This window comes from Hyperoodon ampullatus, assembly GCF_949752795.1.
Source record: "Hyperoodon ampullatus genome assembly, chromosome: 1".
NCBI classification, from domain to species: Eukaryota; Metazoa; Chordata; class Mammalia; order Artiodactyla; family Ziphiidae; genus Hyperoodon; species Hyperoodon ampullatus.
In genome coordinates this window covers 154,283,479-154,310,364 of record NC_136914.1, presented here as the reverse complement: position 1 = coordinate 154,310,364, position 26,886 = coordinate 154,283,479, and the positions used below count along the sequence as shown (strand labels likewise).

The window sequence follows — 26,886 nt, the reverse complement described above, 5'->3', positions numbered from 1 at the left end:
AAAATCACATTGTGGTGTTAATTATTGACAACATTTCTGGAGATGCTCCTAGTTCTTTGGTAAGCCAATAGCACCCCATGTACATAGAAGGGTATGTGTAATTCCTGAGACTTAACAGAAGATCTTTAAACTGAAGTTCCAAGTGAAAAAGGGAGGTATATGCTGTGTATTCAGTATTATGGTGGGTCTCCTGCATCAATCTACCTGCTGTGGGAAGGAATTAGCCAGGAAGTTCCTTATCTTCTCAAGATCAGGAATGATTTTCAAGTCCTCACCTCCAGGGAACTTCTTTCTAGTCATTATTGGAATTTGAACTGAATTTATTTTATCTCAACATTTCTGGCATATTATGCCCACTAACCCTTCCCATTCTGGATTCTTGGTGTTCTTTTTCCCCTTTTTATTTATCCATTCACTTGTTTTTTCAAAAAGCAATCAATGAACATTTATTGAGTGTCATATATGGGAGAGATATTGGATTTGTACTTGGGGTACAAGATCGTAATACACATTGTCAAAAGCTATGGGGGAGTGTGGTCTATGATCTACAGTGAATGGCCGTACATTCTCTCCTCTGGCTTGAACCTAAATGGAAACTGACCAGATGTAGCCTTTCCAAAGTAGTTATATGTAATATAGATTTTTGAACATAAGATTAATCAATATAAACTGTTTAACTAGGTGAGTGCCTATGATGGTCCGTTGGTCTCATTATAGGAGATTTTCTCTGTGTGTGTGTGTGTGTGTGTGTGTGTCCTGCCAGTGGCTGCCTTGACCTTCACTGTGGATTGGATCTGGAACAAGGGCTTTCAAGATCAAGAGCCTCCTGCCACAGACTCAGTGTTCCAGTGTCAGGAAGAAGGACAGCAAGAACTGCTGCAATGGAGTGCAGCATTACCAACTATGAAAGCTGGGGCTTTATATTTAGTAAACCCTAATATGGCGACCCTAAATGTGTTTAGTGCACAGGCTGGCTCTGCTACTCCCACTTGTCTGGCTGGACGTTTTACCTCTATCACCTCAGGCAACCCTAATATGCTGACATGGATAAGATGTGATGCCCTTCACTGGATATAGGCGGCTGTTTTAGGTTGGTACTAATAAAATGTTGTGGTTGGGTCTTAGACTAAAAATTTATGCACGTGTTCACACACACACACACACACACACACAAAGTACATGGATTTAAGGTATTTTATTTCTGCTAGCAAAAAATTGCATTTATCTATAAATAATGAACCCTTTATGGTGGAATTTCAGGCAAAACAGGAGAGATATTTGATAGCAGGTGGCCATTCTCAAACCCCCTTAAGTGCACCTTATTCCAAAGGTCTATTATCTTCTTTGTTCAGTTTAGTGCAAACATGGGACCTGGTGATAAGACTGCTGTCTTTCTAGACAAAATTGAGTTTAAGAGTTTTATATATGTTTGCCTTAGCTGAGATTTTTTTAAAATGCTTCCAGTTTAACATAATTTTATGTACATTCTTCAAAATCCTTTTCTTTTTCATTTTTTTCAGTCATTATGCTGAGATAAATTTGATCCACACTTTCCTTTTAATTTATGGAGAACACATTAAAATGTTTGACCTGTGAAACATTTAGTGAAACATCAGATGATATTTCTGATAAAAAAGGGATTTCAAGGCTAAAATTCATAAAGTTGACTTACCAAAATTAAACATACTATGATTAAAGTTTAGGATTACTTCAGATTGTGAAATTAATAAATAACAAGATGAACCTATGATTTAGAAAAATATACCCCTCTTGCCTTTATTTCTCTTACTACTATTTTATGAGAAAACAATAGAAATGCATAGACCAAAGTCGACCCTTTCATTCTTAAAATCTTCTCTTTTTATCTGTGTATTTAATTTATAATTTGGAACAGTTTAAAGTAGCATTTTTCAGAGTGTGGGAACACAAGACCCTCAAAAGGTACCTCACCAAACAAACTCTCTCATTAACTAAATACAGAAATCACACAATAGTATATCCTATCTGGGAGATTCACAGTGTGATGGTAGTGCCACCTGGAAGCTCTGAAAGAATGGAAGGTAGTGAAAGAATATTCTTAACTCTATCTACCGCAGCACTGCCTGCTTTGCAATTATATCTATTAATATTATCTATGGATTGCACTTTGGGAAATATTGACCAAGTTTTTCATGGTTACTTAACCCTTAAACATTTTTCCTCTTCAGAGAACATAGGCAGTATAGTTAGATATTTGGATTTTGGACTCAGATAACCTGAGTTCAAGCTCCAATTCTGTGACCTTGAGCAAATGACTTAACTCTTTGAATGTCAGTCCTTCCACCTCTAAAATGGGCATCATAATAGTATCAGTCTCATAGAGTTGCTGGTAAATCTTAAATGATAACTTCTATGAAGTACCTAGCATAGTGCCTGGCATATAGAAAGCTAATTTTTTATATTTATGATTGTACTGCTACTATTAGAGATGGCTTTGGATGTATACATCTTAGCTACTCATAAACATGGAAGTCATTATTGTGATTTCTATCATCTTGAGCTTTTCATTCAGAGGCAATAGGTTTGGGCAGATAACAGATCTTTCAACAGCCAACTTTGCATCTGGAATCTCCTCCAACGTCATCTACCACACTCTAAGCTAAAGAATTCAATCTCACTTAGGCAAGATTATCTAAGAGTTTAGTTATTTAACCTAACAAGTTAATCAAGTTTATCTTCCTTGTCCTTCTGTCCTTCCAACCCATTACTTTTCTGTCTCTCTTTTTTCTTCTTATGCTTTTCAGCTCCAGTACTGCTTTGACTAATTTATGTTTCCTTCTCTCTTTCATCCAGCATCAACTGAACTGATTTAGGGTGACCTGGCCATGTTTTACTAATCCACCAATTCAACAAATATTTACTCAGTACCTAAGTGGTCCTTGAATTTATGTATCACTCTGTGCATGGAACTCCAGGACCTGACTTTGGCAAAAGGCAGAATCTGAATGTTTACATAAGATGAGAAAAAAGAATGAAAAGAAAACACAGCTACCTAAAAAATAGCTGAGATGCAAGAAGCCCTTTGGTTAGGAGAGACTGTGCACACAACAGGAAGAAGCCACAGACTCAGTGGCAAAGGGTGAGTTTTTCCATCACAAGCACACCTCTTTCCCAAACGCTCTCTCCTCGAAAGCTGCTGACAGAGCTTTGGCAAAGGATCATCCTCCCACTGGCTGATAAGCTAAGCCCTGTTTTATATTTAACTCACTCCAGTAGGAGGGGTGGAGTGGGGGATGCGTTGTTTGTAAGAGGAGCCGTGACAATATTCTCGTCAGTCCTCTTCCTCCAGCCCAGCTCCCCTTCTGGAGTCCTTACCCCACCCCCTTGATTCCACATTCATCCTTGAGTGTCTAGTGGGAACGTGAAGGGAGAGGAAAAGATTCAAGCAGCCAGAGAGAGAGAGGTGTGGGAAAGGCGAAAGCAGGCTGCCAAACCAGGGAATTCCTTCCAGTTGAAGAAGGAAGACTGCTGACGTTAGTTAGTTAAATTTAACAACCTTTTATGTGTAGCATTTGACTTTGGAAACAAAAATGATCTTGGAGGAGGAAGAAGGCTCTAAGAGATACTGCATTAAAAAGAAACATGTGGCCATTATCTGTGCGGTGGTGGTGGGTGTCGGATTAATAGTAGGACTTTCCGTGGGCTTGACCAGATCGTGTTACTCTACCGACGGAGGACAGGGCACAACCCAGGCTCCTTCCCACAGGCCTCCCACTTTGAGCCCTCCACAGCCTCCCACTTTGAGCCCTCCACAGGACCAGGGGTTCTGCCCTGCCAGTGAAGATGAAAGTGGAGGCTGGAAAGATTTCAGGCTGCCTGACTTCATCAACCCAGTGCACTACGACCTGGAGGTGAAGCCCCTGTTGGAGGAGGACACGTACACGGGCAGCGTGAACATCTCCATCAACGTGAGCTCACCCACCTGGAACCTGTGGCTGCACCTCCGGGAGACGAGGATCACCCAGCTCCCGGTGCTGAGGAAGCCCTCTGGGGAGCAGGTGAAAGTCAGGCGGTGCTTCGAATACAAAAAGCAGGAGTATGTGGTGGTGGAGACAGAAGAAGAGCTTGCACCCAGCGGTGGCAAGGGTCTCTACCACTTGATCATGGAGTTCGCCGGCCGGCTGAACAGCTCGCTCGTGGGGTTTTATAAAACAACATACATGGAGAAAGGACAAAACAAGTAAATTTTTTTTTTGCTTTATTTCTCCAAAGCTATATATTTGCTTTCCATTTCTTCTCCTTCCTTTCACTTTCCACCTTTCAATTATATTGATGGTCTGATCTTTATCTAAACTTGGTTTCATTTCTGCCTGTTCATCTGGGAAGCAAAAATTCTTGACCTTTTATATTTTCAAAGCCTACCACAAAATTTGAAAGTATTGAATGAGCTGCATGGCATCTAAAAAATCAGTGTAAGTCCTTTATTTCATCAGGAAAAATCATAATATACTGCATTTTATCCTTAATATTTACATGAACTACCTCAAACTTTAAAAATACATGTGTCTGGTAAATTTCACTGGTGATATTCTTGGGCTATATGGCAATGATTTTAAAGTGAACTTTTAAAATGATATCACACTAAATTTAAGTGAAAATCAGTAAATATCAATTATAATTTTGTCTGTTTTACTGCAGAAGAAACATTGAAAGAGTATGTAAAATCCACGCAATTGTCTTTGTGTTTTCATTTAGGAAGGAAGGTAGGACTATGTCTTTTTAATCTCATATGGCCAGAACCATGTTTTACAGATAAGCTTTCAATAAATACTCATTGAGTCCATACATTAGTGGTAGCACACGGATAAATCTTCAGGCTTATTAACTATCATGCAGTATGCCATGGTTATGCTAAGCCTTTTGTGACATAAAAGATATATTAAGCAATTAAGAACATAAATATATCCCCCCCACACAGCCCTCCTAGTATACATGTATATATACATGCATTCCCTGAGTCTAGCCAAATGGTTACTTGCCTTGTCGCTCAATCAGAGGCTATTACTAGAGCTTTGTCAAAAGCATAAACTCTCTCAATGAACTCAAAAAACCTTCACTCTGTGGGTGTGGTCCTTGCATCAGAGAGGAAGGCTACACCTGAGGTACCACTGAACTTGAACCTGCTTTGACCTTTGCCTACTTAGATTCTGAACAAGTAAATGATTAAGAAACCTTATATCACTATTCAGAGTGAGACTGAGGCCAGCCCTCTGAATATTCCTTTCCTATGTTGTTTTAAGCATTTTATAGAGCAAAGCAAATCTTTTGGTCAAAATTCTTCCTATTGTTTGTCAGAGAGACCCAGGGATAAAAATAAAATATTATACTTTCTTATCTCACTGTGTAGTACAGCAATAAACTGAATAGAAATGATAGTCTGAAAAAATATTTGGAGGGATCATGTTCATATAGATACTGTATCTTTTTTTTTCTTTTTGCGGTACGCGGGCCTCTCACTGCTGTGGCCTCTCCCGTTGCGGAGCACAGGCTCCGGACGCACAGGCTCAGCGGCCATGGCTCATGGGCCCAGCCACTCCGCGGCATGTGGGATCTTCCTGGACCAGGGCATGAACCCGGGTCCCCTGCATTGGCAGGCGGACTCTCAACCACTGCGCCACCAGGGAAGCCCTAGACACTGTATCTTAATATTACTTGCAAAAAACAAGCTTCTTTATTGTTTACATATTCTTTCTGTTTATAAAAATTACAAATGTTGAAAGCATAGAAAATTATAAAAAGGAAAAAAAGAACCTATAAATAATTTCACCACCCAGTGGTTAGCCCTGTTAAAACGTTAATGTATAGTCTAATTTTTTTTAGGTAATCAAAATTGTAATTATGTCTACATCTCTCTCTCTGTCCATATACCTTTTAACTGAATATATTGTAAGCATTTCCCTTTGTTAAATATTTTCAAGAATCTGATTTTAAAGATTGTGCAATATTCCACTGAATGAATGCAGTTTTTTTTTAAAACCAATTCCCTAATGTTGGACATTCAAGTAGCTTCCAGTATTTTATTACTATAAACAAGTCAGAAAGAACATAGTTGTAAGTACCTCTGTAAGTGTGTGTCTATTTATTTTCTCATGTTAGGATATAGTCCGAAAAATAGAATTGCTGGGTCAAAGGGTACAAATATGTCAAGAAACATGTAACATTTATTTTGTTTAATTATTTCATAAATAAGACACATTCACTACAGAAAACTTGAGAAACAGAAAATTATAAGAAAAAAAATCCATCTATAAGTCCATCACTCAAGCATAGTCATTGTTAGCATTTAGGCAGACATTCTTCTAGTTATTTTTTCTGGATACAGATAAACATGGCATTATTATGCTGTATATAGTATTGTGTAACATGTTTTTACAATATATCAACACTTTAACATATAATTTGGTATTCTTCCACAAATGACTTAATGGATATATGATAGCCCATTGTATCAATATAATGTAATTCATTCAACTTTCCCATTAGATTTGGGCACTTAAATTGCTTCTACTTTTTTACCTATAAACACCTATAAAATGTAATGAACCTTATAAAAAACTATGAATAGTATTTTCTAATATTTCTATAGGAAATTTCTTAGGAAATTGGCTCAAACTACAAATGTACGAGTGCATGCATGTGTGTGTATATATACACACATCTACACATATATAACACATGTGCATGCACGTGTGTATACGTGTGTCTCCAAACTGACTTTCAAAAATATGTCCCAAATTACATTTCCACAAACAATGAAAGAACTTATTTCTCTGAGCCTTACTAACGATAAGATGATTTTTTTAAGTGTTTGCAATTTGGTAAAGGAATAATACTCTAAAGAATATCTACCTTCAAGAGATTCTAAAAATCTGTTAGTGTAAAGTGAAAACAAGTCAAAACTTTTAAATGATTATTGCTGAGTTTAAAACTGCTTTTTGGGTTGTGAAAACAACAGAAATTGCATCTGGGTAAAGCCATCAAAATACTTTATAAAATGCTATACACTACAGGAAGGCCAAAAAATATGGAACACAGTTCCATTAATAAGTTTCTGTTATATATTTTATAAGTACAAAAAATTACTAATGCTAAAATATATATTATTCATTCTAACTCTTTGGATTATTTTACTGTATGAGTTAGTTTTATGATAAGATATATACTTGAGAGATGACATTCTGAAACTTAGCTGTCTTAGTTGCTAAAATACTCAGAAATACTAAGTGACGCAAGGTTGGGGAGGAAGGCTGGTGCTCAATTAGGCTCCCATGGAGGACTGGTGTCACCAGGTTTGTCTGTTTTCATTGGTAGCAGATGAAGCTCTCACGTTACACAGGATGCAGCCAGTTTTGCACTGCACACATGGTTTTGGAATGGTTCTGGAACATACTCAATAACCTCATTTAGGCTCAATGGAATACTTTTTGTTTTTCTTATTATGAAATATTTCAAGCATATGAGAAAAGTGCATTGTTTTCTTTCAACCCTGTGAATAACATTTTGACGATGCAGGCCTCTCTAGTGGGTCTCATCTACAGAGTGCAGAGGAGGGCCCCACAAGAGTGAGTTCAGGGGGAACAGCACCATCCTTTCAGATTATAGAGTGAACTTTGTAATATTTGATGCTCATACAATTTCAAATGCCATCAGAGTAATACATTTTATGTATACCATCAAGATTATACTTTCCAACCCTTCTGCCTTATTGTAAAATTAACTCCAGGATTGAGTATATGCGGTATGGGATATGACCGTCGCAATCACAATGCAAATAAACATTAGTGCACTCAATAGTAACCAAAATTACTTGATTTCTGTAAATACAACTGACACTTGAACTTCATGGAGAAGAGACAACTATCTGAGCTTCTTTCCCTCAAAATTCAGAGGCAAATGGAGACTTGGAGAAGGTAGAGCCAGTTTAGAGTTCCCTAGCCATAATAACTGTTATCATCTCACCGGGGAGAGAGCTATAGTGAGGCTCAGGAGAAGAAAGTTTGGGAAACTTAACAGCCACTTTTCCTACTCTCTGGTCTATTCCTTTGGGTCTGAGGAAAACCACTCTGAAGGATTGGAACCTTTGGAATGTTTTCCTGCCCACACCACCAAGCCACTTCAACACTCTTTCTCAATAGTTATGTAGGATTTCCAGTTGTTCTCTTCTCGGAGTTCCCCTCTACTCACATCTCCAAAGTATATAACAGTATTCTCTTTCTCTCCAAGGTTCAGCATTTCCTTCTCTGCATTTGGATTGCTCTTACACAGCATTTCCTAATTATCTGTTCCAGAGAGTTCTAGTTGCATGGGATATTAATAGATATTGCCAGAAAAATGCAAGGGAGGGATTCTGTGGCCAAATTTCTTTGGGAAATAATACTAAACACAAAATTATGTTAAAGGTTTTTAAACTTTAAAGTTTTTTAAAGTGGTGGGACTTTTCAGAGACTTTTACATGATAATATTCATTATGAACCTCTAGAAGCTGCCATAGTATGCAGTTTCCCAACTGCATGAGACTGTGGAATCTTCTGTGGGTCCCTGAGGGTAGGGTCCCTGTGTCTCTCTTGTTCACTACCTAGCACACAGAGAAAACTTAATGATTATTAAATGAATATATAGAAATTTTCATATAGGCTCTCACACTAGTGTCCTCTGGAACATGCTGGGACATGCTGCATCGCCACAGCCCCTTTCCCATAGAGGAATCCAATTTCGACCAATGACACCTCCACCTTCCCACTCAGTCAGGATGGAAAACTTCCCTTGGTTCCTTTTCTCCCTGTCTTGTCAAAGGCAAGAGAAGTCAGTAGAATCTTTTTTTGACTTAGGAATGCAGTCTTCATACTTTAAGGACTGAGAACCATTGGAATTGACAGGAATTACAACAAGAATTTAAAAGAGGGACAGATGGTTTCCGGTTTGGGTTTTCTGGGTTTTTACAGCATTGCTGGGATTTAAGCTGAATTTTGATGTAATGGTGGGATTTCAATAGGAAGAGGCAAGCAAGAAGGTAAAAAGCAGGCAAACAGGAAAGGCACTAGGTCAAAAAAGCATAGTAGGGAGAAGAAGTAAGTTTGTAGGAGAGGTTTATATGAAGAGGCTAGCTAGAGATAACTCTGGAAAACCCACAGGAAAAAAAAAAAGTAAGGATAATTAATGACAGGCATTATGCAGGAGAAGTTAACCAATGACTATTTACATGGGGAGAAAAGAACTAAATCTATACATGAGTATATGAGAGAAACTGCAGTTATCCAGGAAAGAGAAGATTATGAGGATCAGGTAGGACAGTGATTTCAGGACAGACAGAAGAGAACATAATGGAGAAAATAGCTTGCAGGTAACATAGTCAGGATTTGCAGACTGACTGGCTGTGGGGAAGAGATAAGTTATAGATCTAGGATGCTCCAGATATCTGATCTGATAGCCCACACCTTTCACTGATATTGAAAATAGAAGAACCAGGTTTAGAAGGGAAGGTCATGAGTTCGGTGGCAGATGTGTTGAATGCCTGTCAGACATCTAGGAAGAGACGTCTAGTAGGCATTTGGATAATTAAATCTGAAGCACAAGGTTAGGTCTTATGATAAAAATTTAAGAGTTAAGTGGAAACAGAGCAGAAATCATTGAGATGATCATAATAAAGTGTGTGTGTGTGCACGTGTGCGTGCATTATATCCTCAGGCACAGATATGTACACTCATTTGTAGTTTTGATCTTGACATTTTAATTGTATGTCAGTTTATTCATTGTATTGATATGTCGAGCTATCAGTATGTACATTATCAATAAAGAACAGCTTCAGCAGGGGTGTCTTGTTTACTTGTTGCAGGATGCATAGTAATTTCCTTTATTTTGGAAGCAAGGAAACAATAAGAAATATTACTTGACCTTGAGTATCCTCTACATAGAAAAAAAAGCATTTGGAAAATAAATTTAAATAATTAATTGGTTCAAACCACCATAAAAATAGGTTGGAGGGCCTTCCCTGATGGCACAGTGGTTGACGGTCCACCTGCCAATGAAGGGGACATGGGTTCATGCCCCGGTCCGGGAAGATCCCACATGCCAGCGGAGTGGCTGGGCCCGTGAGCCATGGCTGCTGAGCCTGTGCGTCCGGAGCCTGTGCTCCGCAAGGGGAGAGGCCACAACAGTGAGAGGCCCGCGTACCGAAAAAAAAATGGTTGGAGTTTGAATAATCTAGATGGGTTGTCTTGCACTGATCAGCTCCTCTACCGAATTCTGGAACCCTTTACTAGTCTGCAAAGACACTTCATTGTGGCTGCCTCACCTGCATCAGAAGTCTTTCATTTAAGTTTTTCACACAGACCTTGCTGTTTATTTTGCTGGCTCAAGATATTAAACTGAGGAACATAGCCTGAGAGTCTTCATTGGAAACAGTATGCCAGATGATTTATGAGGTAATCAAGTAGTTGGTTTTTTCTAAGTTGATTCAGAGTGAACGGTTGGTGCTTGCAATCATCACTTCCTCTCTCTTCAGCATTCTCTAAGGTCACCTTGATCTGATGCACTCAGAGAAGTCAGAGGAATGCCTTCCCTTTTGTAATTAAGCTACACAGAATTATACTTTTAATGTGCTGGGTCTAGTAAGTGACTTAAAACACAGAGAGGCCCCTATGTACAAATGGTTTACCTCAGCACATTTGCCTGGCATTATAATTATTTAGGACATACCCAAGAGTTACTCCTGAACATACTGTGAGATTAGCCGGGCCTTTTCCATTAACTTGCAAATCAACTCATCTAATTTAAAAAAGAAGTTTCAATCACTGAATAAAACCTCCCCAAAGAAGTTGTGATCTAAAATGGTTTTGTATTGCTATCTCATATACGTTTTCAAATCTGCATATATTTAGAAAACTTTAGTAACTCTGGATGGAATGTAGCATATACAAATAGGGCCTTTTTAAATAATTGAAGTATAGTTAATTTATGATATTATATTAGCTTCAGGTGTACAACACAGTGATTCAATATTTTTATAGATTATACTCCATTTAAAGTTACTATAAAATATTGGCTATATTCCCTGTGCTGTACAATATATCCTTGTAGCTTATTTTATACATAGTAGTTTGTACCTCTTAATCCCCTACCACATTTTGCCCCTCCCCCTTCCCTATCCCCACTGGTAACCACTAGTTTGTTCTCTATATCTGTGAGTTTATTTCTGTTCTATTTGTTTATTTTTTAGATTCCACATATAAGTGATAACATACAATATTTGTCTTTCTCTGTCTGACATTTCATTAAGCATAATATCCTTCAGGTCTATGCATATTATTGCAAATGGCAGACTTTCATTCATTTTTATGGCTGAGTAATATCCATTGTATACATAAATACTACATCCTCTTTATCCATTCATTTGTTGATGGACACTTAGGTTGCTTCCATATCTTGTCTATGAACACTGGAGTGCATGTATCTTCTCAAATTAGTGTTTTTATTTTTTTTCCAGATAGATACCCAGGACTGGAATTGCTGGGTCATATGGTAGTCCAATTTTTAGTTTTATGAGGAACCTCCATACTGTTTTCCATAGTGACTGTACCAATTTGCATTCCCACCAACAGCGTACCAGGGTTCCCTTTTCTCCACATCCTTACCAACATTTGTATTTTTTGATAATAGCCATTCTGACAGGTGTGAGGCGATATCTCACTGTTTTTATTTACATTTCTCTGATGATTAGTGATGTTGAGCATGTTTTGTGTGCCTGTTTCCCATCTGTATGTCTTCTTTGGAAAATTGTCTATTCAGGTCTTCTGCCATTTTTATTCAGGTTGTTCATTTTTTGGGTATTGAGTTGTATAAGCTGTTTATGTATTATGGATATTAACCCCTTACTGGTCACATCATTTGCTAATCTTTTCTCCCATTTCATAGGCTGTCTTTTTGTTTTGTCAATGATTCCCTTTGCTGTGCAAAAGCTTTTAAGTTTAATTAGATCCCATTGGTTTATTTTTTATTTTGTTTCCTTTGCCATAGGAGACAGATCTAAAAATATATTGCTACAATTTATGTGAGTGTTCTGCCTATGTATTCTTCTAGGGGTTTTATGATTTCTGGTCTTACATTTAGGTCTTTAATTTATTTTGAGTTGATTTTTGTATATAGTGTGAGAAAATGTTCTAATTTCATTCTTTTACATGTAGCTGTCCAGGTTTCTGAGCACCATTTATTAAAGAAACTGTCTTTTCCCCATTGTATATTCTTGCCTCCTTTGTCATAGATTAATTGACTATAAGTGCGTGTGTTTATTTCTGGGCTCTCTATTCTATTGATCTATGTGTCTGATTTTGTGCCAGTATCATACTGTTTTGGTTACTGTAGCTTTGTAGTCTGAAGTCTGAAGCCAGAGCGTGATATCTCCAGCTTTGTTCTCTTTTCTCAAGATTGCTTTGGCAAATTGGGGTCTTTTGTGGTCCCATACGAATTTCAGGATTATTTGCTCCATTTCTGTGAAAAACATCATGAGTATTTTGATAGGGATTGTATTAAATCTGTAGATTGCTTCGGGTAGTGTGGACATTTTAACAGTATCAATTCTTCTAATCCATGAACCTAGGATATCTTTCCATTTCTTTGCATCACCTTCAATTTCCTTCATCAATGTCTTATACTTTTCAGAGTATAGGTTTCTCACCTCCTTGGTTAAGTTTATTCCTAGGTATTTTATTCTTTTTGACATGATTTTAAACAGGATTATTTTCTTGCTTTCTCTTTCTTTTGGTTCATTATTAGTGTATAGAAAAGCAACAGATTTCTGTATACTAATCTTGTATCTTGCAAGTTTACTAACTTCATTTATTAGTTCTAATAGTTTTTTAGTGGAGAACTTCGGGTTTTCTATATATAGTATCATGCAAATAGTGACAATTTTACTTCTTTCTTTCCTATTTGGATGCCTTTTGTTTTTTCTTCTTGTATGATTGCTATGGCTAGGATCTCCAATACTATGTAAATAATTGACAAGAATGGGCATTCTTGTCTTGTTCTTGATTTTAGAGGAAAAGCTTTCAGCTTTCCACCACTGAGTATGATGTTAGCTGTGGGTTTGTCATGTATGGGCTTTATTATGTTGAGATATGTTCCCTTTATACCAACTTCAATGAGAGTTTTTATCATGAGTGGATGTTGAATTTTGTTAAATGCTTTTCCTACAGCTATTGAGATAATCATGTAATTTTAATGTTTCCTGTTGTTAATGTGGTGTATCACATTGATTGATTTGTGGATCTTGAACCATCACTGCATCCCTGGAATAAATCCTACTTGATCATGGTGTCTGATCCTTTTTATATATTGTTGAATTCAGTTTGCTGATTTCATTGAGGATTTTTATATCTATATTCATCAGAGATATTGGCTTGTAATTTTTTTTGTAGTATTTTTGCCTACTTTCAGTATCAGAGTAACAGTGGCCTTGTGGGGTGAATTTGGAAGTGTTCCCTCCTCTTCAATTTTTTTAGAATAGTTTGAGAAGGATAGATATTAGTTCTTCTCTATATGTTTGGTAGAATTCCCCTGTGATGTTGTCTGGTCCTGGACTTTTGTTTGCTAGGAGTTTTTTTTTAGATTGGTCTAAAAATTGGTCAGATTGTCTATTTCTTCCTGATGCAGTCTTGGAAGATTTTATGTCTCCAGAAATTTATCCATTTCTTCTAGGTTGTCTAAGTTATTGCTTTATTGCTGTTCATAATATTCTCTTATTTTTTTAATCTGTTATATTGGTTGTCATTTCTCCTCTTTCATTTCTTATTTTGTTAATTTGGGTCCTCTCTCTTTTTTCTTGGTGAGCCTGGCTAACCACTTATAAAGTTTGTTTATCTTTCCAAAAAAACAATCTCTTTTATTGATCTTTTCTATTTTTTTTTCAGTGTCTATTTATTTCCTTTCTGATCTTTATTATTTCCTTCTTTCTGCTGACTTTGAGCTCTGTTTGTTCTTCTTTTTCTAAGTCTTTTAGTTGGTAGGTTAGGTTTTTTATGTGAGACTTTTCTTGTTTCTTGAGGTAAGCCTGTGTTGCTACAAATTTCTCTCTTAAAACTGCTTTTGAGGCATCCCATAGATTTTGGATAGTTATGTTTTTATTTCCATTTGTCTCAAGGTATTTTCTGATTTCCTCTTTGATTTCTTGATTGACCCATTGGGTTTTTTGTGTGTGTGTGTGTGTGTTTTTTGCAGTATGCAGGCCTCTCACTGTTTGGCCTCTCCCGTTGAGGAGCACAGGCTCCGGACACGCAAGCTCAGTGGCCGTGGCTCACAGGCCCAGCCGCTCCGCAGCATGTGGGATCTTCCCGGACCAGGGCACAAACCCGTGTCCCCTGCATCAGCAGGCGGACTCTCAACCACTGCGCCACCAGGGAAGCCCGACCCATTGGTTTTTTAGTAGCATGTTGTTTAGTCTCCACCTGTTTGTGTTTTTCCTGTTTTTCTTCCTGTAAATGATTTCTACTTTCATACCATTGTAGTCAGAAAAAATGCTTGATATAATTTCTATCCTCTTAAATTTGTTGAGACTTGTTTTGTGGCCTAGCATACAATCTATCCTGGAGAATGTTTCATGGGCTCTTGAAAAGAATGTGTATTCTGCTGTTTTTGGATGGAATGTCCTGTAGATACATATTAAGTCCAACTGGTCTAATGTGTCATTTAAGACCACTGATTTCTTAATGGTTTTCTATCTGATGATTCTATCTGGATGACTGTCCATTGATGTAAGTGGTGTGATCAAGTCCCCTACTATTATTGTATTATTGTCAATCTCTCCCTTTTTGTCTGTTAATCACACTCATATTCCCAAATTAGTTATCTGGCTTATTTCTGAGGTGTGACTAAACTGAAACATTCTTGCAGAGAGTGACATTTTCTCTTCCTTTGCCTGGGGAAGAAATCAGAATCCAGAGGAATTCAAAAGAAAAAAGCAGCTGACTAAACATGGGGTTGGAGCCTGGTGGATCTTCTTATAAATCCTTAGTACACTGGGGAAGTGTACAGGCTTCTTTATATTCTGATGCATTTGCAATTCACTACAGTCTACATGTGTTAGAAACTTCAATTGATTAGTTAAACTGTTATCACAAAAACTAATCAGTAATACTGAAGAATAAATTCTTGGCTGGGACTTTTTGGGTAACTTTATTTTGAAATAATTTCAAACTTAACAGAACAGTTACAAGAACAATACAAGGAACTCCTAGGAACACCACCAATTGTTTACATTTTGTCCTATTTCCTCTCTTCCCAGCAACCCCATGTCTCTCTCTCTCGACCTTTAGAGTATATTGAAACATTGTCTCCCTTTACCTCTTCACATTCAGTACATATTTCTTAAGTACAGAGACATTTTCTAACATAACCACAGTACAGTTATCAGAATCAGAACATTTAACATTGATATGATAATCATCTAATCCAGTCATAATCAAATTTCATCAATTAACCCAGTATTTTTTTCCCAGTCCAGTATCCAGTTTGGATTCATGCAATACATTTAATGTCATGCCTTTTTAAACTCCTTTAAAATGGAACAGTCCCTTGCCTTTCTTTGTCTTTCACAACCTTGATATTTCTGAAGAGCACAGGCCAGTTATTTTGAGAATATCCCTCAGTTTTAGTTTGTCTGATTTTCCTCATGATTTAAAAATGCAAGTTAAGCATTTTTGTCAGGAATTTCAGAGAAGTGATACTTAGTCCCTCTCACAAAGTCACATCAGGAGACACGTTATGTTGATCTGTACAATTATTAGTGATCTTTGATTACTTGCTTAAGGCGGTATCCAACAGTTTTCTTCATTGTAAAGTTATAATTTTTTTCTTTGTAAGTAATTTTCAGAGAAAGTGTTTGAAACTATTCAGATATCCCTTTCCTCAACAAACTTTCATCCACTTTGTTTTAGCATCCACTGATGATTTTCTAAAGCCATCATTCCTCCTAAAATTATTAGTAGGCAATCTACTGTAAAGAAGAGCTTTCCTTTGCCCCATTTATTTATTCATATGTTTTATCATGGATTCTTATTTTAATCAGTAGTTTATAATTCCATTACTTATTTTGATGTTCCCCCAGATCTGGCCAGGGGTAGTCTCCCCCAGCTGGCTTTTGTGTCCTTTTGACTTATTCTTATGATTCTTTGAAAACTTCCTTACTTTTTGGCAAAGCAAGATGTTCCAGGTTCATTTTGGACCTTTCCGATCCAGCACTGGAATGAGGAAGTTTTATGAAGAGTTCTGGTTCCTTTTATTGGAGTGGTAATGGGAACTAGTTGTGCTCATTGCTACAAGCTTGTCATTTCTTCTAGTCCTGTTCAGCAGACAAAACTAGGAAATACACGTCTTTGTATATTTTTATATCCATTTACATATATAGATACATGTGTACATGAAAAATCATTAAGTATACACTGAACCTGCAGTTACAGTTCAATACCAAGGTCTAGTCTTCATTTTTTACAAATTTATAACTCTATTCCCCAGCTGTGAGAAACCTGCCTTCTGTTATCCTTATTTTTTTTTTCATTTGCTCAAGCTTGGGATACAGAGAAGATTGTTTCTGAACTGTTAACTCATGCCACTGCAACAATCCAAATCTAAATCTATTTACTGAAGCGTAATATTGATTTACAGTTATTTTTAGGTAAAATTTATATACATTAAATGCACAAATCTAATGGGAACAATTAAATGAATTTTGACAAATGCACACATCTTTGTTAACCACACCCATAAAAAGGTATAGTTTTTTTTTTTAACATCTTTATTGGAGTATAATTGCTTTACAATGGTGTGTTAGTTTCTGCTTTATAACAAAATGAATCAGCTATATATAAGGTATAGATTTTTTCAGTCATCCCAGAAAGTTGTCCCCCTCAGTCAACAGTGTCTTAAAAGACAGCCCTTTTCCAGTTTTATTTTTTACAGATTAGTTTTTTTGGCTGAATTTTTAACAACTAATTTTTGTATCCAGAGGGTTTTAAAAGAAATTCAAAAATATTTTAATTTCTTGTAGTTGGATGTTGACCTATGACATATTATTTTTTAGATAAGTTAATGTATATAATGCATCCTTGAACCCAAATGAAATGAAGATACTTACCATTGCCTCTGCTGACCCCTTAGTCCCTCCAGTTCACTGTACTTCAGCTACACTGGATATCTTTCAGGTCTCAACCACATTAAATTCTTTTCCACTTTAGAGACTGTGCACTTGCTGTTCCTTCTGTTAAGGAAACACATTTTCCCTAATCTTCACCTGTCTGGGTTTTTCTCATCATTTGGATCTCAGAAAACCATCACCTACTCCAAGAGATTGTCCCTGACTACTCTACCTAATATTGCTCACCACTTTTCCTGAGTCATTCTCTGTCACTTCCCCTGTTTTATTTTCTATATAGCTCTTATCACTCTCCTTATTTATCTATTTATTTATTTATTCTTTGTTATTCCCTCAGAACCTAGAATAATGCCTGGTAGATGTCTCTCTCTCTCTCTCTCTCTCTCTCTGTGTGTGTGTGTGTGTGTGTGTATGTGTGTGTGTGTGTGTGTAGGAAGGGGTTCAATTAATATTTATTGGATCAATGAACAATGTAACAATTTGTTATTCTTTATGAAATATGTTCCTTAGTCTCTGAGAATTCTGAAGGATGAAATATTTTCCTTACACAAATTATTAATGAATATAAGTCAACATTTCTTTCCTTTTACACTTTTTCCTCTGCTTACTCTTCTAATGAGCAAATGTACAATATCTTACTGTAATATAACTACATGTAAAAAGTTTACATTCATTGATTTTTTTTTGAGCAATTACTCAGAAAAAATATTTCCACTTTGAAATGATGGAAACATTAACATTTTAGCTTAATAAGCATGAAGTTAGAGCCATAAGGAATACTGTCTCTTTCCAAAAGTGGACTTTAAACCTGGCCAAAGGTTGCTTCACTGGGAGATTGCTCAGGGACTGACTTTGCATGAAAATGAAAACTAAGGGATTTGTCCCTGGTGTAACGTAAGTAAGAAAGAATGTACTATTAGGGACAGGAGCTGTGGACTCTGGAATATACTCCTCTACTCCGTGACAGGACACAGCTGTTCACACTCACAAGGACAGGTACAAGCAAGCCTTTGAGTTTGGCTTTGTGTTTATCTACTTGTCACTTGATGGCTTTAGGATGGAAAGAGTGATAGCTCAAAATCGGATTGATTTTTGCTCATTTAGAGTTCACAGATTTTTAGTTACGGCAACAAAATACCTAACTACTCATATAAAGTATCTGAAGCAGTTTCTGAATTTTCATTTATTTGTTAACCTAACAATTCCAGGAAAGACTTTGACAAGTACTTGATAGTTTTCTGGATGGAAACTCATTTTAAGAAATGCAGCAGTTATAATTACATAGCTGATTCTTTTCTATAGGAATAGAAATATAGGGGCTATCAGAAGAGGTAACAAATATTTTGTGTGTTTATTTCTAAGGATCATAGCAGCCACTGATCATGAACCAACAGATGCCAGGAAATCCTTCCCTTGTTTTGATGAGCCCAACAAAAAGGCAACTTATACAATATCTATCGTCCACCCCAAAGAATATAAGGCAATTTCAAATATGCCAGTGGAGGTGAGTATTTTAAAATTTTTAATTTATGCAGATAGTCTGTTTATAATATCAGGTAAATTACCTGCTTTGCTATGAAAGAACCTGCTGAATTCTTAAATAAATGTGCTCTAATAGCTTATTTAGAGGCTTGAAAATACATTTGGGCAATCTCTTTTGAGTACTAGACATCTTTAATTCAAGATATCACATTCCAGTCAAAATACCACGTTAGGTTTTCTAAGCAAGAATAGATACAGTAGACATACATTAGCTGGGTTCTGCTTAAATGAAAGAAGCCCCTAATCATGACAAATTAAAGGCAAACTAATGGAATTACAGATTTAAAAATATTCAAGGGCCTAGTTACTATTCTTGGTTTTCAGTTGAATATAAACCCAGTTTTTAATATAGGGCTACTACAAAAAATCATCAGTTAAATATTGGAATATAGCCGTAACTCCAGGAAACACCAGGCCCATAGGTATTCTAGTGATCAAGAAGTACTCATTAAATGTTAAAAAAAAATAGGCTACAATAAGTTCTGTTTGTATAATTATTAACATGACTCTTTCCTCTGTTACTGCTCCTCCTCTCCAGAATGGGTAACGCAGTTAACTAAAGCATCATTACCTCAAGGTTGAGGTTTATTATTCCTTATACCTTTGACATGTAAAAGGGTGAAGCTAATCCTTAGATATAATTGTCACCTATCTAATACCAGAAAAGCATTGTGCCTACACTACAACTCCCATCTTTCTGATCCACTATGTGAAATATCATCACTGAAATTCATCCTCTTTAATTACAAATATCCCTTGAAAAAGCAAACCAAAGCTTTAAGAAGGTTAAAAAGTAAACTGTTGTTTAAAAAGTAAACTGTAAGCTTATCAACTTTTCTTCTGGTGTCAGACAACTGGGCAATTGGGTTTTGATTGGAGAAGAAAGAGGAAAGGATAAACCTAAACTATGACACTCTAATCCAGAAGACTGGATCAGAATAAAATGCCATCAGAATTTTTTGGCATGGAACAGAGAAAATGAAGGTGGGAGGAATAAGAATGCAAACTTTACTAACCTCTGTTTATGGTTTCATCACATGACCTTTTTGTTTTGCAGAGTATATACTTCTTCACTTTCACCTAGTTCCAGAAACTAGTCCTGGAAGAAGGTGAATAATCTGGGTCCTTAGGAGATCAAAACTACTACTAGGTTTTTATCAGAGAGTAACTTTGCTGGGGCTCCAACTCTTCTCTATAAGCATGTGCACATAACATGCTTGCCTTGTCGATGATGCATCAAGTTCTAGTCTAGCCTTCCTCTCTTAATCCTTTTTTAAAGCTTTCCACTGTAGAGTGACTCACTGTGTGGCTGTAGGGCATGTGGAAATGTTCAAACAATGGGTAGCAGGAATTAGGCAACTATTCATGGATGAAGTATTAGGACAGATGACTGGCTGAGAGAGGAAGGCAAAGCTGGCATGGACAGAAAACCAGACAGATGGGGTTGGTAGTTGCATGAAGTAATGCAATCCTTCTCTCTCTCCATGGTAACCAAAGCAGTGACTTTAGTGACCATACCCTAGGTCTCAGATGGAGACAACCAGAGATGGAAAAGACAACCTGACATTCTGCTATGCCTGGTACAGCTATTGCTCTCTTGCACATAGTCAAATCAGCAAATACCTGCTTAATTCTTCCTGTGTGCAAGGCACTGAGCACTAGCCTGTTCTTCATTAAGAGGCCATAGTACCTGCTCAAATATTATGGCCAGGATTGTGTGTTTAATGTAGAAAGATAAACTCGTGTCCAGTTTATATCACAAAGTTGTATCTCTCCCTGAGAAACCTCATATGGTATACAGTTCAATCACTCTTTCACAGTACTAAAAATAAAATGAATTTTCCTCTAGTTTTTTTCAACATCGCCAGTTAGGGGTAAAATTTATTTTTACACCTAAACTTTGACAAAGGACTTCTGACTGTAAAGCTAGGTTTGGAGTAATTTTTTGTTTGTCTTGTCCATGACTGATCTTTTTATAAATAAAAGATTATCTTTTGCTTTCAACAGAAAGAAGAGTCGGTGGATGATAAATGGAATCGAACAACTTTCCAGAAGTCTGTTCCCATGAGCACTTACTTGGTGTGCTTTGCTGTACATCAGTTTGACTCCATAATGAGGATATCAAATAGGGGGATACCTGTAAGTACCATTATATATTTTTTAAATTTACCACCTACGCATTTGTGATTTTATAATTTTTTTGAATAGTTGTTTTTTTTTTCACACAATATACAAGAAAAGCCCGTTAGTCACCAGGTTCTGTGAGCCTGATGATACATTGAATAATATAGAAAAATGTAAAATGAAAGGACCCAGGTGAAAAATAAACAAACAAAACAGCCATAGGAATGGATAGTCTTGAATTATTTTAAGGTGAAAATTCACTATAAGTCCAAAGCTAGCTCCTAAGTATATCAGCACAAAGATATTAAATATTTGCACATGCTTAATTTAGTAAAATGATTGGGTGTATGTGTTTGGGTGGGGTCCCAGATGAAGACCAGAGGGAGAGGAGGAAACCAGAGGGAGATGAAAATCCTTCAAGTAACTAAGCACTGAGATGCTTGTGGTGTCATTCCAATATGTAATTCAACATAGGACAACAGCAAAGTATCAAAAAGCATTTTCTAAAAGTGTAAGAAAATACAAATAAGCTTTTTTTAAATCAAAATGATGAACTGAATAATTTTCTTTTGAAAAACTAAATACTTTTACCTAATTATTTTTCTCTTTTTGGGGGCCCCCAATTTGCTCATGCCCTGAACACTTGCTAAGCTGTCTAATGGTTAGTCTGCCTCTGTGATACATATTATATATATAAAACATTATAATCTTTGCAATATAATTTTATAAGGAAGAAATCATCACTCCTACTTTATAGATGAGAAAATTGAAATAATGAGTTTAATTAATTTGCTCAAGATCACCCACCTGGCAAGTGGTGGAGACTCAAATTCCAGATTCTTTTCAAAAAATGTGCCCTGCTAAACGTTCTGAAATGTGATATTCTGAAAAATATCTTTACCTCACTGGAGGGAAGAGATGCTCCTCCCTCCACCCCATCTACAGAAGACAGGCAACCAGAGTTTCCCTCCTGCAAAAACCTGTGGGGTTCTTTTCTTCAAAACTGAACAGAATAGGGCTTCCCTGGTGGCGCAGTGGTTGAGAGTCCGCCTGCCGATGCAGGGGACATGGGTTCGTGCCCCGGTCCGGGAGGATCCCACGTGCCACGGAGCAGCTGGGCCCGTGAGCCATGGCCTCTGAGCCTGCGCGTCCGGAGCCTGTGCTCCGCGGTGGGAGAGGCCACAGCAGTGAGAGGCCCGTGTACCGCAAAAAAAAAAAAAAAAAAAAACAACAACAAAAAAAAAAACTGAACAGAACCTTGCAGGAGAACTTAAAGGCATCTAATGTGAATGTCAATTCAAGGTAAATTCCGCCTCTTTGGCATTTTACTGGCTCCCTACCCATTCACTCTAAATTGAAATCTAGCCCTTAACACCCAAGCACAAATGCTCCAGTACAATTTCCCACTCCAGAGAGAATTACAGGAAAACCACACTACTTATATCTACTTGAAAGTAACATCGGTGGGAACCCACACCAGTCTCACAGTACTACATTCTTAGAGCTAAACAGACAACCTAAGACAAACAGGCATATGAGGAAAACAAGCAACATAAAAGAGAAAATCCAAGACCAACAGAAAAGCACAGTGTGAGTAAATAAGAATAGTTAGGGAAACAAAAAAAAGCCATAAAAAATTAAACTTTCTGACACCACAACTTTTAATTATTACACTCAGAGATTCAAGAAGATATGATCACCATAAAATAAAAACAGAAAATTATGATAAAACAATCAGAAATAGTAGTCAGAGTTTAAAAAAATAATTTCCAAAGCATGACCCTGCTCTAACTTCCAGGAACTTGTTGCTAATTCCTTCAAAAACCAAAGCCCAATAAGCAAATAGCTTTAGTTCCTGACAACTGCTTTGTGTCTTTATCAACTCCATGGATGTGTTTATATTGTTTGAAGCCCTGATACGTCTCATGGGTTTTCCACTTTTACACTGCAACTATCATTTCTGTTTGTTTGCAGTGGGGGTACATTAAAGCATCAATATTCACATGATCCAGAGCCAAAATCTCTACATTACTTATTCAGCTAAAAAAAAGATTAAGCTAGTTACTTTTTGTGTAATACAACATTTTTAGTAGAAATTTCATGAATCAAAAAACTATTCTTATTGAGTATGTTTCTGACAGTATTATTCTGGTATATTTATCACCTGCTATTCATAGTCAGATTATACTGTGCAGTCCAAAAATCTATAATACCCTGACTGAACTCACCATTCTGGCAAGAATCCTTTATATCAGTAAATACTGAATCGAGGCCTATGTTCTTCTTAACTGTTTACCTGGAGTAGCAGATGTTAGTACTTGAACCATTCACTATTCTTAAAATGTCCTTGTTGCTCATGAAGATTAGAGGACCCAACCCTAAAAAATTGTTAGGAAAAAAGGTAACCAAGTTTGGAAGGTAGCTCAAAAGACTTAACTCTGCTTATTTCCTTTTTTGAATATTAGTTGCATTACATTTTTTTTATTGAGGTATAGTTGGTTAACAAGAAAGTTCAGATGTGCAACATAGTAATTCACAACTTTTAAAGGTTATACTCCATTCATAGCTATTATAAAATATTGGCTATATTCCCTGGGCTGTATAATATGTCCTTATAGCTTATGTATATTACACACAGCTGCTTGTACCTCTTAATCCCTTACCTGTATTTTGCCCCTCCCCTCCCCCTCCCCACTGGTAACCACTAGTTTGTTCTATATATCTGTGAGTCTGTTTCTTTTTTGTTATATTCATTAGTTTGTTTTATTTTTCAGATTCCACATATAAGTGATATAATACAGTATTTGTCTCTCTGTGTCTGACTTATTTCACTAAGTATAACACAATCTAAGTCCATCCATGTTGTTGCAAATGTCAAAATTTCATTATTTTTTGGCTGCGTAGTATCTCATTGTATATATATATATACACCACATCGTCTCCATTCATTTGCTGATGGACACTTAGTTTGCTTCCATATCTTGGCTATTGTAAATATGCTACTATGAACACTGCGGTGCATATACCTTTTTTTTTTTAACATCTTTATTGGAGTATAATTGCTTCACAGTGTTGTGTTAGTTTCTACTGTATAACAAAGTGAATCAGCTACATGTATACATATATCCCCATATCCCAAATCAGAGCAAGATCCTTTTTGACCCACCTCCTAGAGGAACGTAAATAAAAACAAAAATAAACAAATGGGACCTAATGAAACTTAAAAGCTTTTGCACAGCAAAGGAAACCATAAACAAAACAAAAAGACAACCCTCAAAATGGGAGAAGATATTTGCAAACAAAGCAACTGACAAAGGATTAATCTCCAAAATATACAAGCAGCTCATGTAGCTCAAGATCAAAAAAACAAACAACCCAATCCATATACCTTTTTGAATTAATGTTTTTGTTTTCTTTGGATGTATACCCAGCAGTGGAATTGCTTGGTCATATGGTAGTTCTATTTTTAGTTTTTTGAGAAACTTCCCTACTGTTTTCCATGGTGGCTGCACCAATTTATATTCCCACTGACAGTGTACAAGGGTTCCCTTTTCTCCACACCCTCTCCAGCATTTGTTATTTGTGATCTTTTTGATGCCAAGTTTTCAGAATGAGTTTGATTTTTATAACACTTTAATTAATTTTTTTAAAATTTCTTTCTTTATTGGAAGGACTATACTAAATTAAGGTCTCTTAATCTTCCCTGAAGGAATGTATTTAATCCAGGAAGCCATAGAAGATTGCTAATGATCCTTATTCTTTATTTAAGTATACAAAAATAATATTAATAAAAAAGAATATAAAATTCTATGAGCTAAGTTAGATTTTTAAATGTTTATTATTTGTTTTGAAAAATTCTACTGCAGGAATGATAATCACCAAGCATCAAACAACTCAAATTTTGAGTTAAATGAGAAGTAAGCTTCCAACTAATGTTTTGTGTAACCTAAGTGATGATGCTGGGTTTCTTCTCAAACAACACCTCATGGCAGCTGAGCTCTGGAACTCAAAGTTCTGAACACATTGTGAAACTTCAAAGCCACAGCAAAATTACAGTCCTTAGTCACCCAAACTTCAAGCCAAGGTTCTGCATATTTATAATAATTTATCTATGGATAAGGGGCAATCTAAAATCACATTCCTGTGATAAAGCAATCACAAAGGAAAGTTGAAAAAAACCCAAAAGTATCACTATTCTTTTCTACTAAGTATTCCCCCTCACCAAATTTCTGCCTACTGCTGGAAGAATATTTAGAAGAACATAAACTTATAAAAAATTAAACACATTGATGACCTCCTGTAATATCAACCATGTACCTTAAAACACGCATTTATAGAATTAAAAACAATATCAAGTTCTTTTCTCTTTCTCATCCTGGCTACATCAACATTGATAATAAAACTGAGGGTTCCTCCAATCAGAGTGTTTTATCAGTCTTTGTTGAGCACATACTATGTGCACAAGGAGGATGCTAAGCCCTGAAGGGAGTGAAATATGCTAAGGTATCTGTACTTCAATTAAGATGTGAAACAGAAGTGGTCACCACTGTCCAGTGTCTCCCAACTGTGTTTTAAGGTCTCTGCTGATCATGCCATTTTTGAGTGCCAAAGATCTCATCTTCTGCTTTAGGGGCCCCTGCAAGGGTCCTGGGCCATTTAGAGGGGTGTGTCTATTTGGAACAGTAGAGATAAGATACAAAAACCTCAAGAGATGAACAGGTGCCAACTCTGCTGGATGATCGGCAGTGGAAAGGCAGACTGTTGTCAATGGGGAGAGTAATCATACATTTTTATCATTTATAAAATATAAATAATAGAGAAGGTGTTATTAATTATGCTGGCATAAGAGGTGTAGCAGATAAGCAACAGACTTACATTCCTGGGACATTCTGGGCAAACCTGGATGTTTGGTCACCTTTGTCAATGGAAGATGCTCAGCAGACAAGGACAACAAAAACATGGACGCAGGACACAGCAGACCTGCAGGGCTGCCAGGTGGTGGTGGGAACCCTGTAGGCACTGGCTGGGCTTCTGACTAGGGTGATGGTGGTAGTGGTGTGTAGCACCTGTTCAATCTGATTCCTTTCTGTTCACATGGTCTTCTCAAGTTCAGTGCCTTCACCTCAGACTTTAAGACACCCTTCCAGAGCCTTGCCCCTTCAATCTTAGTACCCCTCTCCTGGGGTACTAGTTTATTGAGACAGAGCCCTCTGGACATCCCTCCAGTCTCTTTCCAATCTATTGTTACAGCATAAACATTGTGGTTTGCTTTTTTCCTTGCCTTCTGTTTTTATTGCTAAAATCCTTTTTAACCAGGCTCTTGCAAATCAAAACATTTTGGCTTTCAAATTTATTGTGTAGGCATGAAAAGCCTATTCTGGACTTCAAAAACTTAACTTCTATTTTTTCCCCCTTCATTCTCCTAGTATTCCTAAAGGTAATGTGGATACCACCCACATATAAGGAAGTGCAGACAAAGAAAATTACAGAGATTAATCATTCACTGTATTATCTCTAATGATACTAATGTTCTTGATGTTACACACAGAGCTATGATGTGTCAAGAATTGCTTACGCATTAGCTTATTAACTGCTCACATTATCAGATAGGTACTGTTGTTATCTCTATTTTGTAGCTAGGGAAAGTCAGGTTTCATTCTTAGGAGTAGAGAAAAGAAGCAGTATGATATAGTAAAAAACAAACTTTGTGCTGAAGTTTAGTGTCAGTTTTGTCTTGACTTCATTTTTCTCATGTACACATTTTTCTCATGCACACAATGTACACAATGAGGAAGTTTATTTTTAAAACTCTTCCAACTCTAAAATTTGAAATAGAAGTCTACAATCCTTACCTAAAACCTTTGTGTCTAGTTGTATGTTGGAAGTCAGAAATTTTCAGATTTGTGAATGGTAATATGGTATGAATATTGAGTATTATTGAGTAACTACAATGGGCTCTGGGGCAGCACCTTATAATCAAACAGTAGTATTTCTGCAGCAATATTTTTTAGTGAAAAAAATAAAAATTATTTTTAAAAACT

General features: G+C 36.6%; 1 protein-coding gene across 1 annotated transcript in view; it reads left to right on the top strand.

The window, feature by feature from the left end:
• Positions 1 to 3,569: 3,569 nt before the first annotated feature.
• The window catches only part of ENPEP (glutamyl aminopeptidase), a gene marked incomplete at both ends in the record, with an annotated part of 105,808 nt that continues 82,491 nt past the window's right edge, over positions 3,570 to 26,886 (top strand). The window contains 3 exons of the mRNA XM_079715513.1: positions 3,570 to 4,219; positions 18,542 to 18,683; positions 20,729 to 20,860. Coding sequence (XP_079571639.1) covers positions 3,570 to 4,219; positions 18,542 to 18,683; positions 20,729 to 20,860 — 924 coding nt within the window. The remainder of the gene's footprint in view (positions 4,220 to 18,541; positions 18,684 to 20,728; positions 20,861 to 26,886) is intronic.